The 18298-nt window shown below is 69.8% G+C and overlaps 1 protein-coding gene across 1 annotated transcript; it reads right to left on the reverse strand.

Annotated features, from left to right (window-relative positions):
* Nucleotides 1-842: 842 nt before the first annotated feature.
* Nucleotides 843-13325, reverse strand: TNFRSF14 (TNF receptor superfamily member 14). The gene is made up of 5 exons (XM_070077094.1): nt 13147-13325; nt 12665-12880; nt 9210-9382; nt 8500-8531; nt 843-1893 (listed from the first exon to the last, which is right to left on the reverse strand). The coding sequence occupies exons 2-5, from the start codon at nt 12760-12762 to the stop codon at nt 1786-1788; spliced, it is 411 nt and encodes a 136-aa protein (XP_069933195.1). The 5' UTR covers nt 12763-12880; nt 13147-13325; the 3' UTR covers nt 843-1785.
* Between the last annotated feature and the right edge of the window lie 4973 nt (nt 13326-18298).

Below are 18298 nucleotides of genomic sequence, written 5' to 3' on the forward strand. Positions count from 1 at the left end.
GTTCTTACTCAAGAGGGAGAGAACGAGAGAGAGAGGGAGAGAGAGAGAGAGAGACCCTGTCTGACACCCCACAGGCGGCTGCGTGTCCAGCACTGAGCCTGGACTCCATCCTCGTCTCCCCGGGGTGGAGGGACCCAGGTCCTGGAGCCACCCCCAGTGCCTTCCGGGGTCTGCGTGGGAGGGAAGCCCGGACTTGAGCCCCAGCACCCCAACACAGGGCGTGGCGTCTTCACCAGCACCTTAACCCCTGGGCCAAACACCCACCCCCAAATTATTTTGTTACTGTGGAAGATGTAACATAAACGTTACTCCCGGGCTGGCGCTGTGGCTTAGTGGGTAAAGCTGCCGCCTGCATCCTATTTGGGTGCCAGTTCGAGTCCCGGCTGCTCCACTTCTGATCCCCCTCTCTGCTGTGGCCTGGGAGAGCAGTGGCGGATGTCCAAGTGCTTGGGCCCCTGCACCCGCGTGGGAGACCTGGATGGAGCTCCTGGCTCCTGGCTTCAGGCTGGCCCAGCCCCGGCCGTTGCAGCCGTCTGGGGAGTGAACCAGCACGTGGAAGACCTTTCTCTCTCTCCCTCTCTCTAACTCTGCCTTTCAGCTACAAAACAAATCTTTTTTTAAAAAGTGACTCTTCCTCCGGCCCCTGCACTCGCATGGGAGGCCGGGGAGAAGCTCCTGGCTCCTGGCTTCGGATCGACCCAGCTCCAGCCGTTGGGGACAATTGAGGAGTGACCCAGCAGATGGAAGACCTCTCTCTCTCTCTCTCTCTCTCTCTCTCTCTCTCTGCCTCTCCTCTCTCTCTCTGTAACTCTGACTTTCAAATAAATAAATAAACCTTTAAAAAAGAATACTTCTATGAAAATATGTATTTAGAGAAGTGACTCTTCTGCATTTTCCCAAATAGAAACTCTGCCCCTCCCCAGTCCCCGCCCCTCCCCCACAGCCCCCCGCCCCTGGGGGACCCTTCCTGTGACAGGTGTCACATGGCCCAGCGGCTGCCCTGGGGTCGGGTCCCCTGTTCTCTGGGGCTGAAGGACATGACGTGGCCAGTGCAGACCCCGCTGCGGACCCCGCATCCCCAGGGCTCTCTCCGTGGCGCTCGGCCACGCGGGCCCGGTCCTCGGGTGCACCGCGGGCGTCCACACGAGACGCGGGGACGGCTCCACCCACAGCCCCGCAGCAGCCGGGGCGGGGACCTACTCGGGGTGTCGGGACCCCACAGGGGGGGCTTCTCCAGGCCCCTGCGCGGGGCGCCCTTGCGCGGCGACCCCGCCCCGCACGACCCCTGTGCCCTCTCTGGCGCTCATCTGATTCGTGCGAAGTCCCGGGTGCTTCCGCCTGGGGTCCCCCAGGGCCGCTGCATGAGGCCCGGCCCGGCTGGACCCTGCCGGCGGCCGCCAGGGGGCGCCCTTCAGCCGCGTGCGGGGAGCCGTGGTCCCGTGGAAGTCACGCTGTTGTCACCACGCGGCGGCGCCCACGCGCGAATCGGTGCGAGGGGTGGGCTGGGAGCGACGGAGGCGCGGGCGGGGTCCAGGGACGGACGTGCGGACGCGGTAACGCGGCTGGAATCGCGCATGGAATCGGGGATGGAGGTGCAGCCGGGGTCCCGCGGGCGCAGGTCCGGCCGCTCTCTGATCCGCGCCGTACGGAGTCCCCGGAGGCAGCGGGGCGCTGGGGGTCGTGACCCCGCTCTGCGCTGAGCTCCCGCGGCGCGGCCGCCTTTCCGCGGGCGTCTCCGGAGCGTCTTCGCCGTCGGGCGCCAGAGCTGGCAGGGCAGCCGCGGCCCTAGGCCAGCGCAGGCGCCGTCTCCTCCGCGGCCGCCGTGGTGACGCTGGGCGGGGCCTGCAGCGCCTCCGTCTCCTCGGTCTTGGCTCCCGCGCTGGGACCTCTCCCCTGCGAGACGAGGCTGCTGAGACCCCATCCCGGGCCCCCCAGGGCCGCCGCGAGGGGCGTGCACCCTCCCCTGCGCATCCTGCAGGGAGCAGCAGGCTCCCGGGCGTTAGCAGGGCAGCTTGGGGGTGGGGGGAGCCTGGCTCACGGCTGCTGCCCCCCAGGGTCCCCCAAGTCCAGCGAGAGAGGCCGGGCCCCGGAGTCACTTCTGCTGGGAAGCCTGAGGCCCACGCAGGCCCCAGCCCAGCCGGGAGTGGCCACGTCCACCCAAGGTCCTGCCAGGAAGCCCCCAACAATGCAGCCTGACCCCCAGGCAGTGGCCAGGCAGCCGGCCCTGAGCAGCTCAGCACACGGAGGGAGGCCCAGGCGGCTCCTGCGACCCCGCGTGCTGGCCAGGCAGCCTGCCCAGAAGCCCGGCCTGCTGAGGCCCTGTCCACCCACCTCAGTCCCGGAATCGCCCAGGTCAGCCCTCAGAAGTTCTGTGAGGGCTCCCACGGGGCCCTGAGACCCCGATGGGTGCCAGTGAGGGTCCACTGCACAGCCCCCCCCAGGGTAGCCCGCAGACACTGGCAAGGCCCCCGCCCCGTGTCCTTGCACGCGATGCCACACTCACTGGGCCTGCGCAGCTGCCCAGCCCCAGAAACGTCACACCCGAGCCCCCAGGGTGCTGCCCACCTGGGACAGGTGCATCCCAGCCCGCAACCCCCACAGCCTGGCCCTGAGCCCCCCAGCTGAAGGAGCCGCTCGCCACCACCGTGCGCCCCCTGGGGCTCAGCTGCCGGGCGGCCCCAGCGCACTCCGGTGCAGAGCGGGAGAAAGCGAGCCAGCAGCGCGGGAGCCGCGGACCCACCAGGTGCACAACACCCCAGGGAGCCACGGGCCCACCAGGTGCACAACACCCCGGGGAGCCACAGACCCACCAGGTGCGCAACACCCCGAGGGAGCCACGGACCCACCAGGTGCGCAACACCCCGGGGAGCCACAGACCCACCAGGTGCACAACACCCCGAGGGAGCCGCGGACCCACCAGGTGCACAACACCCCGGGGAGCCACGGACCCACCAGGTGGGCAACACCCCGGGGAGCCACGGACCCACCAGGTGCACAACACCCCGGGGAGCCACGGACCCACCAGGTGCGCAACACCCCGAGGGAGCCACAGACCCACCAGGTGCACAACACCCCGGGGAGCCACGGACCCACCAGGTGCACAACACCCCGGGGAGCCGCGGACCCACCAGGTGCACAACACCCCGGGGAGCCTCAGACCCACCAGGTGGGCAACACCCCGAGGGAGCCACGGGCCCACCAGGTGCGCAACACCCCAGGGAGCCGCAGACCCACCAGGTGCACAACACCCCGGGGAGCGCGCCAGCTCCAGCACAGACCCGAGGACGGGAAACCAGTGAGGAGCTCCCGGTGCTGACTTTAGGGCACAGTGAGATCAGGGAGGGGACAGGCGGTGAGGAGGGAGCAGAGAGACCGACCCGCTGCTGGCTCCGAGCGCGAGACAGAGCACAGCCCAGCACTTCCGGGGCAGCCTGGTACAGCGGAACTCCAGGCACGGAGCAGCCCGTGGTGCCCCCATCAGCGCCGGCATCAGCTTCCAGTCCAGCCCCTGCTGGTGCACCTGGGGGAGCAGTGGAGGACGCCCCCGTGCTGGGCCCCTGCACCCGCGTGGGAGACCAGGAGGCAGCTCCCGGCTGCTGGCTGCAGCCTGGCCCGGCCCTGGCCGTCCAGGCCACTCGGGGAGTGAACCGTGGGTGGAAGCACTCACTCTCGCTCTCTCTCGCTCTCTCCCTGTCTTCTGCCTCTCAAATAAATAAATCTTAAAATAATTCCCAAGCTGGATGACAGGCGTTTTGAAATAACCCAGCTGAAGTTTTTAAAAATAATAAATAAAATAAAGGAAGACAATGCCAGGATGAGAGGCCCGCAGATGTGTGGGACACACGCAGAAGCCCACGTGTGCACCGCGGGTGTTGGGGGAGGGGGCCCCGGGAAGCTGTCCGGGGGAGGGGCCGACTCCTGACAGCCCTGGCCGCCCCATGGCCCCTGCAGCTGCCCAAGCACCAGCCCAGGAGCGGCTCTGGGTCCACCAGAGGACGGCAGCCCAAGTCCGGGTGAGGCGAGGGCCGCCGGCCGGGAGGTGAGCGGAGAAATTCAAATCCTGAGAAAAGAAACTGCCGCCCACAGCCGCCGCGCCCTGCAAAGCCAAGCTTCAGAAATCACAGGAAAGCCCAGCCCCAGGGGCCAGCGAGCCCGAGAGGCGTCCTCGCTGCCGGCAAGCCCAGCGGGGTCCTCGGAAAACACACGGAATGTGGGGGGGGGGGGGGGGCAGGGGGGAGAACGGAGCGAATCCCCCCCCCCCAGAGCCGCACAGCGCCAGCGGCGAGCAGGGCCAGGGCGGGGGGGGGGGCACACGCAGGGGCCAGCCCGCCCCCCACACACCCCCAGCTCCTCCGGTTCCCACCCAGCTCTGGGGGGCAGCGGATGGCGGCCCAGTGCTTGGGCCCCTGCCACCCACAAAGGAGACCCAGATGAAGCTCCTGGCTCCTGGCTTCAGCCACTTAAAATACACAGACTAAGGGATTAAAAAGAAAAAATCAGTGCCCTGCTACCTGTAAGAATTCACAGCAGGGGCCGGCGCTGTGGCGCAGGCGGCTAAGCCTCTGCCTGTGGCGCCAGCTCCCCTCTGGGCGCCAGTTCAAGTCCCGGCTGCTCCACTTCGGCACAAACCAACGAGAAACGTCACAGGCACCGCCGATGGGCGTCACAGGGGCAGCGCACGCACCCGTGTCGCCAGCACCGCGTGTGAGGCCACAAAACCCCCCACGACAGCCGGGGTCGGGCTCCCAGCTGCCGGCTCCTGATCACAGCAGAGAAACCAGAGACGGGAACTCGGCAAGGCCCTCTTGCGAGGCCACTGAGTCAAAGGAGAAATCAAGAGGGAAATTGAAAACTTTCCCAGAACAGACGAAAATGAAAGCATCGCAGCCGACACAGGATTTCTGGCCGAGAGCGGGCGCGTCAGGAGCCGGGAATGGAGGGGGCAGCGAGGAGCCCAGAGCAGTGGAGAAGCGAGCGGATACAAAGTAGCCCCCCCCCTCCCCGGGCAGAGCTGGCTCGGAGAAGGTGAAGGAGATGGAGGAGGCTCCTTCCCGGAACCACGAGGGGCACGAGGGGCAGGGGGCGGAGACTCAGCACCCTGCCCGGAAGCACCACGGCTCCCGCCGGGCAGCTGGGAGCGACTTCCAGGGGCCGGGGCTGGCGTCGGGCACGGAGCAGGACGCCCGGCCGCCGTCACCAGCCCGAACCCTAACCGGAAACGGCTTCCGCCACACAGAAGCCAGGGCTGCACTGTGAAATTTACAGAACGCCCCAAAGGATGGACAGAGGGAGCTCCCGGCCTCGCTGCGGGAAGCCGGCGCTGCCCGGACACCAAACCCTGCCAGCAGCACAGCAGGAAGGACGCTGGTCACTCATCCCAGAGTGGGCTGCCCACGGCCACAGTCCCCACCGGTGGCTGGGCTGGAGCCTCGCTCGGCCGTCCCCAGCTCCCTGCTGCTGGGCTGAGAGGCAGCAGACAGAGGCCCAGGGGCCTGGGTCCCCACACACGGGGTGTCTGGGGGCCTCACCCTGGACGCGGGCCGTGGACGCCAGATCCCCGCCCACCCGGATCGATCTCCAGTGCTGCTCCCGCAAACGCAAACGCGTAAACAAGCATCCTACAGAGGCTCGGCACGGTCCCCGCACATGCAGCTCAGCCCCGCGTGGGAAGGCTCCACGCCGTGGACTGGGATTCACCCGAGGGACGCAGCCAAGGCTCAGCACGCCAGACCCAACGCCTTGGTGACGAGAGAGTGACAGCATGGGGCCACCCCAGTGACAGGACAGCACGGGGCCACCTCGGTGATGAGAGAGCGACAGTGACAGCCCAGGGCCACCCCGGTGACAGGACAGCACTGGACCACCTTGGTGACAGTGACAGCACAGCACGGGGCCACCCCGGTGACAGTGACAGCACAGCACGGGGCCACCCCAGTGACAGGACAGCAGGGGGCCACCTCGATGACAGGACAGCACGGGGCCACCTTGGTGATGAGAGAGTAACAGTGACAGCCCAGGGCCACCCCGGTGACAGGACAGCACGGGGCCACCCCGGTGACAGGACAGCACGGGGCCACCTCGGTGACAGTGACGGCACAGCCCAGGGACACCCCGGCGACAGTGACAGCCCAGGGCCACCCCGGCGACAGGACAGCACGGGGCCACCTCGGTGACAGGACAGCACGGGGCCACCCCAGTGACAGTGACAGCACAGCACGGGGCCACCCCAGTGATGAGAGAGTGACAGTGACAGCCCAGGGCCACCCCAGTGACAGGACAGCACGGGGCCACCTCAGTGATGAGAGAGTGACAGTGACAGCCCAGGGCCACCCCAGTGACAGGACAGCACGGGGCCACCTCGGTGATGAGAGAGTGACAGTGACGGCACAGGGCCACCCCAGTGACAGGACAGCACGGGCCCACCTTGGTGACAGTGACAGCACAGCGCAGGGCCACCCCAGTGACAGTGACGGCACAGCCCAGGGCCACCCCGGCGACAGTGACAGCACTGGGCCACCTTGGTGACAGGACAGCACTGGGCCACCCCGGCGACAGTGACAGCACAGCACAGGGCCACCCCAGTGACAGTGACGGCACAGCCCAGGGCCACCCCGGTGACAGGACAGCACAGCACAGGGCCGTCTCACGTCCAGGCACTCGGTGACATCCCAGATCCCGTTCGTGATCAGAACCTCAGGCCTGGCACTGAGGACCCCCGCACGCTGTCCCGCTGACCTGACCCCCCTCCCCCCGGTCAGGGAGGGGCCGGACATCGCGTTCCCCTGTGCACTGCGGGACGTCCGCGAGGGACAGGAAAGGGCCAAGCCGCCGTGGGCAAACAGCGCGATTTTATATGGAGAAAAACCTGACGGAAGCACCAGGAAACCCCAGAATTAACACGGGAGAGTGCGTAGCTTCCCGATGAGGAAACTGCTGAGAGAAATCACGAAGAATCCGCTCGGCGCAGACACACAGCCCCGAGGCGCCCTCTCAACCAAGGCGGCCAGTGCTATGAGCCCTGGAACCTGCGGAACCGCGGGAGGGACGGGTCCAGCACCAGCCCGAGGGCTCCCCGTGAGCGCCGACGGGAGCCGTGGACTCCGTTAAAACGCCCACGCTGCCCGCAACGGCCCACAGACGGCGCAGCGCCACCGAACTAGCAAGGCTGTGTTCCCGAGAGCTAGAAAAAGACACAAAATCCAGACGGAACCAGGAAGGACCCAGAGCAGCCGACCACGCCCAAGCGGGCAGCGAAGAAACCATGACCATGAGTCCAAAGCGTCCCACAAGGCCATCCTGACCGCGGGCTCCCTGGGGGTTGCAGAAGTAAGTCCAAGGCTGCAGTCAGCGGTGCCGATGGAGGCAGCCGGAGCGCGGGACAAAGTCTCTCCCGTCGCTGGTGCGGAACCCGAGCACCCGCGCAGAAGCCGGGACCCGCCCCCAGCTCGCCTCACACAAGCTCGGCTCAGTGCGGACCAAAGGCTTAGACGTGAGACGGAAACGCGCTGCGCGGTCACGCTTCCGATCGGCGGATGGCAACGGCGCGGGCAGGGCCGACACCCGGCGGGCACCAGGAGCTCAAGCAAGTCCAGGACAGAAAGAGCACGGGACCCCGGGGGGGGGGGGGGCCGGGCGCGCCGAGCAGCCCCCAGCGGAGGCCCGGGCTCCGGGCCCTGCCGCCCCACCCCAGCTTCTGGCTAACGCACGCCCTGGGAGGCAGCAGGTCTCTACGGGGAAACGCGAAGCAGAACCACCCGGCTGGACCGGCAAACGCTGGTGGGGATGCCGAGGGAGGGGGCAGTGGAGCAGCCGCTCGGACGTCGCCCAAGACGAGAAATCCACCGACGCCTGACCAGCGGCCCCTCCCTGGGCGCAGCCAAAGTCAAGAGACCCTGTTCACGGCAGCCAAGACATGGACGTGGACCAGCCGCCCATGCACCGCCCTGTGGCCAGCAGACGCCCTGCAGTGCCGTCAGCCTTGTGCAGAGGTGAAGTGGCTCCCGGCCTGGAAGGGGGCTGGGCGCGGGGCCTGAGGCCCGAGGCCCGGACAGCAGTGGCCAGCAGTTCACCGAGTGTGTCCATGTGGCCAGCAGAGGCCACTCTACACACTCCCAGGGAAGATATGGCAAAGCCTCGCGGTGACAGACATGCCAGCGTCCTGACCTGGTCGTGCTGTGCCTGCACTCAGACGTCTCGCTGTACCCACGCATGTGCAGTTCCCGCGTGTCCGCTGCCATCACACCAGGCCCCGTGCTGTACCCACGCGTGTGCACGGCTGGGCATGGGAACCCGTCCTCAGAGAAGTGGAGGCGCCATGCCCCTCCCACCGGAGCTCACCTGGCTGCAGACTCAGGACTTGGAGGACTGGGAGCCCCAGCCCAGCCCCAAGACCAGACCAGCCCCCAGCCCAGCCCCCAACCCATGCTCCCCTCCCCAGCCCCCAGCCCAGCCCCCAGCATTGGCCCAGGTTGGGTGGGGAGGAGAAAGTGGGTGCAGTACCTGGACGGAGACAGGCACCATCATCTGGTCACCTGCAATACAGACGCACCATCGGGGCGGGCCAGAGCGAGTGACGCTGGGGGCTTCTCCCTGCTGGCCTGTCCCGGGAGCTGACCCTCACCTGTGGGCGGCCCCCAGGCCAGGACCAGGGAGAGCACTGGGCCCCTGCCCACCTCCCAGCTGCCACGCCCCCATCCACAGCTGGGCCCTGCTGAAACACTCCCGTGGAAGTGGGAGGCGGCCCCAGGAGCAGGTGCCCCAGCCGGGGCCGGGCGGGGAGGACGCCTGGCGGTGCCGGCACCAGGCCCCAGCACGGGGCACCTGCCGCTCTGAACACTGCTTAGAGCTGGGCCCCCCAAGGCCTGCTCCCGGGGGTCCCCAGAGCTGGGGCCCGAGTGCCCAGGGAGAGCCACGACATGGACAAGGGAATGAGTGACACTTGGACTTCCCAATGGGGACACGGGGCGGGGCGGGGCGGCCGCTGACGCTCCCTGCAGCGGGGGGCCGCGTGCCCCGGGCACCCCCACACCACTCCCCGGCAGCCGGGAGCCGGGCCACAGCTGAGTGCACAGGGTGGCAGAGAGCAGAGGCCCCTGCCCCGTCCTCCCCCCGGGGACGCAGGGGTCTCTAAGGGGGGTGGGCTGCTGCCCCTGCCCCGCCCTGCCCCCAGGGGCTGCAGGGGTCTCCCAGGGGGGTGGGCTGCCACTCACTGATCGGCCTTTTCCGTCTTCTCCGTTTCCAGACGACGGCACCAAGAATGACTGGCACCACCAGGACGAAGGCGGCGGCCAGGCCCCCAACCAGGTGGCGCCTCCAGGGGGAGCAGGTGGCGTCGGTGCTGCTGGTCCCAGGCTCAGCTTCTGTCATGAGCCAGGGGCTGCACCTGGGAGAGGAACCTGGGAGCCCGTCATCGAGGGCATGGGCAGAGAGTCCCAGGCTCCCGTGGGACCAGCGGTCCTGGGCGCTGGCCGCCCTGGGCAGCGAGGCAGGATGGTCCCGTGGCTCTGAGTTCCCTGTGCACCCCTCGGGGAGGGGCTTGCTGGGAGCGACCCCGGGACCAGCAGGGGACGGGGGTGCAGACACAGACTTGGGCAGTTCCTGCAGGGTCCTCCAGGTGTCCCCCCAGGCAGCTGAGAGGCCACACGGAGGCAGACCCAGCGCTGTGGGGCCGAAGCCTCCCTTGTACTCAGCGCAGGGTCCCTGCTGGCCACCACGAGCCCAGTGCCCGGACCCCCAAATTCCTCGGCCGGAGGGCCCTGGAGGGTCCTCAGGGAATGCCAGCCCTGCCGGAGGGGGGCCCTCGACTCACCGCACAGTGGGGGGGGGCCCGGGGAAGGGGGAGGGGAACCCCCTGCTGCCCCTGTTTCACCTGACGGAGTCCTGGGGAGTGACCATGGCCATGCTGCCCCCCCCCAGGGACACAACTGGGGGGCTGAGATTCTGCAGAGGGAGGCAGACTCCCCCACCTGCTGCTGCCCCCCCAAACCGCCCCCAGGGCCCCCGAACATCCACAATCAGAGGTCCTCTCGTGCACGCCGCCCCGGTTCCCCCACTTCTGCAGGGGAACCACCCCCTGCCAACGAGCGTCCCCACCCCCACTGTCACCTGCCCCACCCCTGTGCAGCCCCAGGACCCTGGGGGTCGGCAGGGAGAGGGCTGCGATTGGGGACCCCCTCACCCCAGCGTTCCCTGACGGGTGGAGGTGCAGCCTGACCCCGGGCCTCTCCTCCCCGTGCCCATGTGGGCCCCTCCCCTCTCCTGTCCCACGAGGGCTCCTGCTGGGCGCCCAGCAGGCATTCCCCGTGCACCGCACCGCAGTGTAGCAGGGAGGCCGAGGAGGCTGAGACGGGCCGGGTCTCGGAGCCTGGCTCCCAGGCCAGACCTCTGCCCAGCCCGCATCGTCCCCGGCCGTCCTCTGGAGGCCCCGACGGTCCAGCCTGCGGCCCCAGCGGCCCAACAGGAAACTCCCTGATCGCGATTCCTCTTTCTGCCTGGGCGCGTGTCGGGCACCAGGGGATGGGGCAGTGGGCAGTGGGGGAGGAGAGAGAAGCAGGAGGCAGGTGCTCAGGCCTGGGTGGGCGGGGCCGGGTGCTCAGGCCGGGGTGGGCGGGGCCGGGTGCTCAGGCCTGGGGCGGGCGGGGCCGGGTGCTCAGGCCTGGGGAGGGCGGGGCCAGGTGCTCAGGCCTGGGTGGGCGGAGCCAGGTGCTCAGGCCTGGGTGGGCGGGGCCGGGTGCTCAGGCCTGGGGTTGGCGGGGCCGGGTGCTCAGGCCTGGGTGGGCGGGGCCAGGTGCTCAGGCCTGGGGTGGGCGGGGCCGGGTGCTCAGGCCTGGGGTGGGTGGGGCCGGGTGCTCAGGCCTGGGGAGGGCGGGGCCGGGTGCTCAGGCCTGGGGAGGGCGGGGCCGGGTGCTCAGGCCTGGGGAGGGCGGGGCCGGGTGCTCAGGCCTGGAGTGGGCGGGGCTGGCAGGAGGCAGGTGCTCAGGCCTGGGGTGGGCGTGGCCAGGTGCTCAGGCCTGGGGTGGGTGGGCAGGGTCCTGATGCTGTCCTTCCACTCTGCCCCCGGCCTCCCCTGCTCGGCACCAGCACAGCCAGGCAGGGGTCAGAGGCCGAGGCCCGGCCCCACGCTCCGGACGCCTGGTCCCTGGAGTCTAAAGGCAAAGGTTCCCAGTCCCATGCCATCGGCAGAGGGACAGGGCAGGGCAGGGCAGGGCGCTCTGGGGAGTGGGCGCTGCGGGCCTGGTTGAGGTCCCCCGAGCGGGGGCTCGGGGTGTGGGAGCAGCGAGGATCCCGAGGCCCCAGCTGGGGGCGGGGGGCGGGCTGGGCAGCTGACTTCCCAGAAGGCGGGCGCTGCGGGGAGGCCAGGCTGCAGCCCAGACCGTCCCCTGCGGGCCTCTGGCCAGGTTCCAGTGGCCTCAGAGGCCTGGGCCCCCAGCTCCTGACACCAAGGCAGCTTCTGCCCGGAACCCGGGAGCCCCGCCTTCCTCACACCGCGCGGCTCCAGCCCAAGATGCGCCTGCCCCCACCCCAACCTCCCGGGCGGGACCCTCACAGTAACCCCAAGTCCCACAAAGGAGCACGCAGACATAGCCCTGAGCCCACCCCGAGGAGCTGGGCACGGAGAGCTGGGAGCCGGACGAGGCCACGCGTGCAGAGGGGGCGACGGCGCACGAGACGAGAAGTGGACCCTGGCTGCGGGCTGTGGGCTCCCCCCAGGGTTTCTGGATGGACCCCGCCCTGGGGGAGGAGGCAGGGAGGAGGGGACGCACTCACCCCGGCTGCCCCCGGGAACCTGCCTGAGCTTGTGAGCAGGAACGGGGAACCAGCGCCTCCACTTCCCGCAGGCAGGAGGAACACCCGCCCCCGGCGAGAAACACCCAAGGCTGTCCTGGGAAGTTGAACAACAGGCACCCGTGGTCCACAGGAAGGGAAATGAGTCAGCCAAAGACGGCCCCGGCTTTCCCAGGCCGGCAGAGGGGGCCACAGCCACCGCGGCCAGCAGGGCACAGCGAGGAGGGAATGGCCGAAGTCCCCAGGGGTCGGCCCTGAGTGACCGGCCGTGTGTGAGGCCGGCACTGAGCCACTGGGATCAGGGTGGCGGGGACGCACTGAGATCCGCCCAGGGGCCGGCGCTGTGGCGAAGCAGGTAAAGCCGCCACCTGCAGTGCTGGCATCCCATATGGGCGCCGGTTCAAGACCCAGCTGCTCCACTTCCCATCCAGCTCCCTGCTGTGGCCTGGGAAAGCAGTGGACCAAGGTCCTTGGGCCCCTGCACCCACGTGGGAGACCCAGAGGACACTCCTGGCTCCTGGCTTCGGATCGACCCAGCTCCGGCCTTTGCGGCCATTTGGGGGGTGAACCAGCGGATGGAAACCCTCTCTCTCTCTCTCTCTCTCTCTCTCTCTCTCTCTCTCTCTGCCTCTCCTCTGCCTGTGTAACTCTGACTTTCAAATAAATATAAATCTTAAAAAGAGAGAGATATCGGCCCGGCCAGCAGGCAGAGGTGGTGCCGGCACCCAAGGCCGGCCCTCACTTGGGACGATGCCATCCCCACCGTGCATGGACAAACCTGAACCTGAGACCCAGCCACAGAAAGACCAGGGGAGAGACATACGGCGCCCCTTAAAGGGGGAGCCCCCACAAAACACAGCCTCAAGTGGTCAACACCCACCAGAAGTGGCCACTGCGCTGAGACAAGCCCAGGAACTCGGAGGGGAGTGGACATTCAAGACCAAGTGGCCCCGACTTCTCCAGGGGCGACGGGGCCATCTTCAAACACCGAGGCTGGCGGGTGCCGTCCTGCGTCCAGCCGCTGCCCACGGCCCGGGCATCCAGTGCTGGTCCCAGTCCTGGCTGCTGACTTCCAATCCAGCCGCCTGCTGCTGTGCTGGGAACAGATGGGGGTGCGAGGTGTTGGACAGGCTAGCGGGCAGCGGGGTCAGCTGAAGGGCAGCGGGGTCAGATGGAGGGCAGGGGGTCAGATGGAGGGCCACGGCCATGCTCACTCTCTGCCACGGTGGCCAACACCCCTTACCACGCGCAGGCCGGGCCTCCAGGCCCCCAGACCCCAGCAGGCAGCGGCCCCAGGCCCTGTCCCCGGGCCGCCTTGGGGCCTGCAGGGGACCCTCTGGGGTGGCCGGGTGGCCCGCGCACCTTCGGTCCTGCACGCCGACTTGCAAGAGGCAGGACAGGAGCCGTGGCTGAGAGAGGCAGCGGGAGGGACTTCCAGAAAGTTCACTGGAAAAACGTAGAACATTCACAGATTCTAAGACGGCCTCGGAGGGGTGGAAGCCGATGACAGCGTTCGAGCCCACCGGCTGGGGGGCTTTTTCTTTTTTTAATTTTTAGTTATTTGAGAGACAGAGAGACAGACCCCGTTCCCTCCCCAAAGCCTGCCGCTGCCGGGCCACACTGGGGCTGGCGCTGGGAGCCAGGAGCTCCATCCGGGTCTCCCAAGGGGCGGCAGAGACCCAAGCTCTTCAGCCATGGCCTCTGCCTCCGGGTGCGCAGTGCCGGGAGGCCAGGGTGGAACCCGCAGGGGCGGGGCACGGCGTCTGAGCTCCGGCCGGCACCCACCCGGCTGGGAACAGGGCCACGCACGGCCCCGTGCTTCCCCAGGCGTGGTCTGGCTCGGCCTTGCTGGGTTTGGTTTTTTGGAGAACACGTGCGAGGGAGGAAGTGAAATGTCTCAGCCCTGACCCTGTGCCCCCTCCCCCCCCCTGGGGAGCGGTCACTCGGTCACCCACTCACCCGGGTCCTCGAGGGGCACCGTGTCCCTCCTCCGACGGGCACAGAGCATTTCTGGGGGAGCTGGGGACGTGGGGGGTCGGTGTCCTGACCCAGTCTCGGGTGCCTCCCGCGTGCCGGCCGTTACAGCGGACCCCAAACCTGGGACCCTGCCCAGCGCCCTGGACACTGCAGTGCCAGGCCGGCCCCCCCGCCCACCCCCTGCAGAATGGGCAGTGCTGAGGTCCCCTCCGGGGGCTGGAGCGGCCAGCAGGGGCAGGGGCGGGGTGTGAGCACGTCCGGGCAGCACCCGTGAGGAGCGAGTGACCACACAGGCCCAGCCATGCCGAGCAGGGCGGGGTCTCCTGCCTGTCACTCACTCCTGGGGCCACCACTGTGTCCTCCGGCCAGGTCACCAGGACCCAGCACTCGGCTGCCCCCAAAGAAGACAGGGTGGGGGCAGGGCCCCAGCACTGCCAACTGCACAGCTGGCAGAGGGCGGACGGGCCCCTGGGATGGTCAGCTAGCCCCCCAGCTAGCCCCCCAGCTTCCCCAGAGACATGGAGAGGGACAAGCGCCCCAAGACGGGCCTGGGCAGGGGCGGGGCACCCATCCGGGGCACCGGGCAGTCACTGCTTGGCTGAGACCCTCTGTCTCCAGGGAGGGGGGGGTCCCTGAGCCAGCCCCCGGGGGGGCGGCTCTGTTGAGGCACATTTAGAAAGCACCCACTGTGTGCGGCTGGATAGCCCTTGGAGGAGAGGACAGCGGGGTGACCGCACGCTGAGTGTGGAGTCTGCTCGCTGGAGCCACACCAGCCAAAAAGGGGCAGGACCACCACCAGGCGGGCGGCCGCGGGCCATCCCCAGCCCCCCGCCCAGCCCGCGGGCCCGTCCCCAGAGCCCCGCCCAGCCCGCGGGCCTCTGGCAGGTGGTGGCCAGCGAGCGTCACGGTGACCTCCGCAGAGCCAGGGACTTCCCAGACAGGCAGCTTCCCATCTGGCCTCCTCCGCCCTAACCAGCTTTCCGGGAACCTGCAGTACAGCCCGCCCAGCGTGGGGCGGTCCCGGGCCTGTCCCCTCGCATCACCGGTCGGGTGCGGGAGTGCGACCCCTGGTGGCAGCTGGGCTGCGGGGCAGCCGACCGGGGCTGGGCAGGTCTGGACCCCCTGGCCATCCAGAGCTGCAGGTGCCCGAGGCAGCGGGCAGCGCCCCAGCCAGACCCGCAGCCACCAGGGGGCAGCAAAACCCAGACTAACGCTGCACTCACCGCCCTGACCACTGGGCAGCTGGGGAGGACACAGGTTTGGGGCCACAGCTGCTGCGTCCCCTTATGACAGCTGTCACCCCTCCAGGGTCCTGGGCTTTCTGAGGGACACGGGGCTGGCCTGGGACACTGGGAGACGGTAGTGCTTGTCCAGGGAATAAAAGGGGGGGGGGCAGAAGAGGGGACCGGGGAAGGATCGGGGAGGGGCGCAGACGCCCAGCCCTCCCTCTCCCCTGTGCCCTCTGCGGGTCCCTGATCCTGCAGGAGCCTCAATTTGCTCATCTCTGAAATGGGGCAGTGGTGCCCCCCCACAGCAGCTGCTACACCAGGTGGCCGCCAGGGGGCGCTGGGTCCAGTCCAGGGCAAGAAGGCGCTGCCCTGGCCCTGAGCGTCCCTGAGAGTGTCCTTGTTCGGGGTCTTGACCACAGCGACGGGAAAGCGCCCCCAGGCAGGGCCCCGCCCAGGCAGCCGCCCCCAATCTCGGGGCCTGGGGTCGCCTTGGCGGGGGCAGAGCCCTGGGCGGAGGCTGGACACCAGACCCTGCCTAAAGCCCGCCCACGTCCCCCACCGAGGCACGCGCGGTCCGCACCCACAAACCGCCCGCAGCGCCCCGCCACACCCGGCAGCTCCTGCGCGGGGCCCGCCGGCCGGCCAGGCGCGGGAGGGGCCCGGCCGCGGGGCCCGCGGGGATCTCCGGAGCTTGTCCCCACGTGGCGCGGAGAAGCCCAGAGGGCGCCGGGTCCGCGGACGCGCAGAGCGAGCGGGACAGGCCGGGCGGGGTGCGCTGGGGGCCGCCCGGCACCGCCCACCGCCCACCGCCCACCGCCGCCCGCGCCCCTCCCTTCCCCCCGCCCGGCCGGACCCGCGCGCAGGGCGGGGGACCTCGGGCCAGGGCGCTTTCCCACGCCCGGCAGCCAATCCGCAGACGGCTCGGCCGACAGGCGGGCGGGGGCTGTGGGCGGGGGCGGCCGTGGGGCACGTGGGCGCGGCTGCGATGCACCCGGAAGTGGCCATTCCCGCGGCCTTCCCCGTCCCCACCCCTCTGCCCACAAGGCGCCAGACGTGTCCACTCCGGCACCCTCTGGCCACACTCGGCCATTGCCGTCCCCAGCATCGGGGCGAGGGGGCTGCACCACCAATGCTCCCCAGAGCCCTGCTGCCTCCGGCACTCGTAAGCACAGGGTCCGGCTGCCACCTCCTCCAGGAAGCCCTCCTGATGCCACACCGGGCCGGTCATCATCAGAGGTGCTCTGCGGAGTTCATCGCAGCCCCACCCCCACCGCAGCTTCCCCCAGAGCCCAGGGAGTGGACGCCACTGCCTCCCCTCGCAGACGTGGAAACCAAGAACCAGCGCTCCACCCCGGGCACATGCCAAGTGGCCGGGTGGAGCGTGGGGCGCACGCAGCAGGGCGGGGCGGGCAGCCAGGACGTGTGCCGGCTGTGGCTCCCGCGGGGACACGTGGCCGCCAGGAGGGGAGAAGGCCAGCCCGACGGCGGCGGCACCGCGCCAGGCACGGCGGCGGGAGCGGGTGGGAGCCGGGAGCCGCCCCTCCCCTGCACCTGGCATGAGAGGCGGGCGCGGGAACCGTGGGGGAGGGGCGGCGGAGGGATCTCACGAGGCCCCAGCCCTGGGGACCTGCGGACCCCTCGGCCAGCAGGGAGGCGCCTGCCCGCGCAGTGGGTCCTGCTTGGGGGTGGCCAGGTAGGCCGGCGCGCGCTGGCCGCCCCGCCCGCGCGGCCGCCCTGAATGGCCCAGAGTCCTTTGTGGAGAGCAGCTGGCGGCCGGCCCTTTATGTGGGGCTGTGGGAAAGACCCGGGCCAGCCTCTCACAGCCACTGCAAAGCCGGGATTATCTCTGGGCGGCGGGACCCCCCGGCAGGGGGGCAGGGCCACCTCGCAGAGGTCCCGTCCACGGGGCTCCGGCCCCAGCGGCCCTTGGCCAGCAAGGACGCCCTGAGCCGAGAGGCCCCGAGCCCCCGAGCCCTGCCCAGGCCGGGCCACTGGCCCCCAGGGCCGGAGGAAGGGCTCCCTGGGGGCTGACCACAGCTGGACAGCCCCGGCTCAGGTCAGACACTCAGGCCTCCCGGGCACACAGGCCGCACAGGGGCCAGGACCCCACCTGCCCCACGAAGCACCCGAGCTCGGCCGACCCCACGGCGGGGGACGTGGAGCCTGGGCCTGCCTGCCGGCGGTGTCCCCCTCGCCGTCTTCAGCCTGGGCCAGCCCCGGGGCCAGCCCCGTTTCACAGCCGGGGAAACTGAGGCCCGCGCCCAGCGACTCAGCGGCCGCTCCCGGGGGGCAAGCAGCAGGGGTGGGGCGGGGGAGCGGGCGTCTGCCTCTGGCGTCCTCGTTATGCCCAGCGCGGGGCCGGGGCCCTGGTGTGCAGGGGACAGGGCCAGGGGCTGTGGGAACAGGCGACGCCGGCCTGGCCAGATGTGCCGCCGTCCGCTCGCTGCTGCGGGAGCTGCAGGCAGCCTGGGGGGGTCCCTCCCCGCCCTCCCCGCCAGCAGGGACGACTGCCCCCCAGATGGCCTCTGGGGCCCCGCGCCGGCACACAAAGCCCGCGCGGCCCGTGCCGAATGCGTCTGCCGCCTTGCACGCGCCTTTTGTGTGGCTGGCTGCCCGTGGCGGGGCGGGGTGTGGGAACCCACCCGGGGCGCCTCCTGCCCAGGCCCCCTCCCGCCGCGGGAGGGGAGGGGGCTGCGGGCGGCCAACCGAGCGAGCGGAGGCTGGGTGGGCTCCCGTGGGCGGCCCTGGGGGCACCAGGGACTGATGGGGGCGGGAAGGGCAGGGGCCACTGGGCTCCCTCCCGCCTTTCCCACCACGAGGCAGAGGCGCGGGCGGCTCCCACAGCCTCCTCCGCCTCCCCTGGGGGTGGCTCTGGGCTGGGACCAGGAGGCCAGGGGCCAGGGAGGGGCCCAGGGTGGGGGTGGGGGCGGACATCCTGGCACCTCTCCTGGGGACCCTCAGAGACACAGGGGTCTCCCACCGGCAGCCAGGCTCTCTCCCCCCTTGAGCGGGGCTGCATCTCCGCCCTGGGGACCAAGGCAGGGAGAGCGGTGTCCCGGAAGCCCCTCCACTGACCTGTCGTGTCCTTCCCCCATGCCCACAATCCCTGGCACTCCACAAAGGTGGTGACTACTGCACGGCCAGGGGGCGGCTCCCCCCTCCCTCTGTAAGCCAGGTCCCAGGTGCCCCGCAGTGGCTGTAGGGAGCGCCAGGTAGCACAGGGCCATGGGCGTGGGTCCAGCCCACTGGCCACTGGCGAGCCCCACCAGTACCCACGCTTGGCTGGATGCCCCCTGGCCCTGGCCCTA

This window comes from Oryctolagus cuniculus, chromosome 7, assembly GCF_964237555.1.
Source record: "Oryctolagus cuniculus chromosome 7, mOryCun1.1, whole genome shotgun sequence".
NCBI lineage: Eukaryota > Metazoa > Chordata > Mammalia > Lagomorpha > Leporidae > Oryctolagus > Oryctolagus cuniculus.

Coding starts and splice junctions, on each gene's coding strand:
- TNFRSF14 (XM_070077094.1), bottom strand. CDS start 12,762: ATGGCCCCGTCGCCCCTGGAGAAGTCGGGGCCACTTGGTCTTGAATGT. Junction 9,383..12,664: donor CAGCGCAGTGGCCACTTCTG/GTGGGTGTTGAC, acceptor TTCCTCTCCCAG/GTGCAGCCCCTGGCTCATGA. Junction 8,532..9,209: donor AAGACGGAAAAGGCCGATCA/GTGAGTGGCAGC, acceptor TCTGTATTGCAG/GTGACCAGATGATGGTGCCT.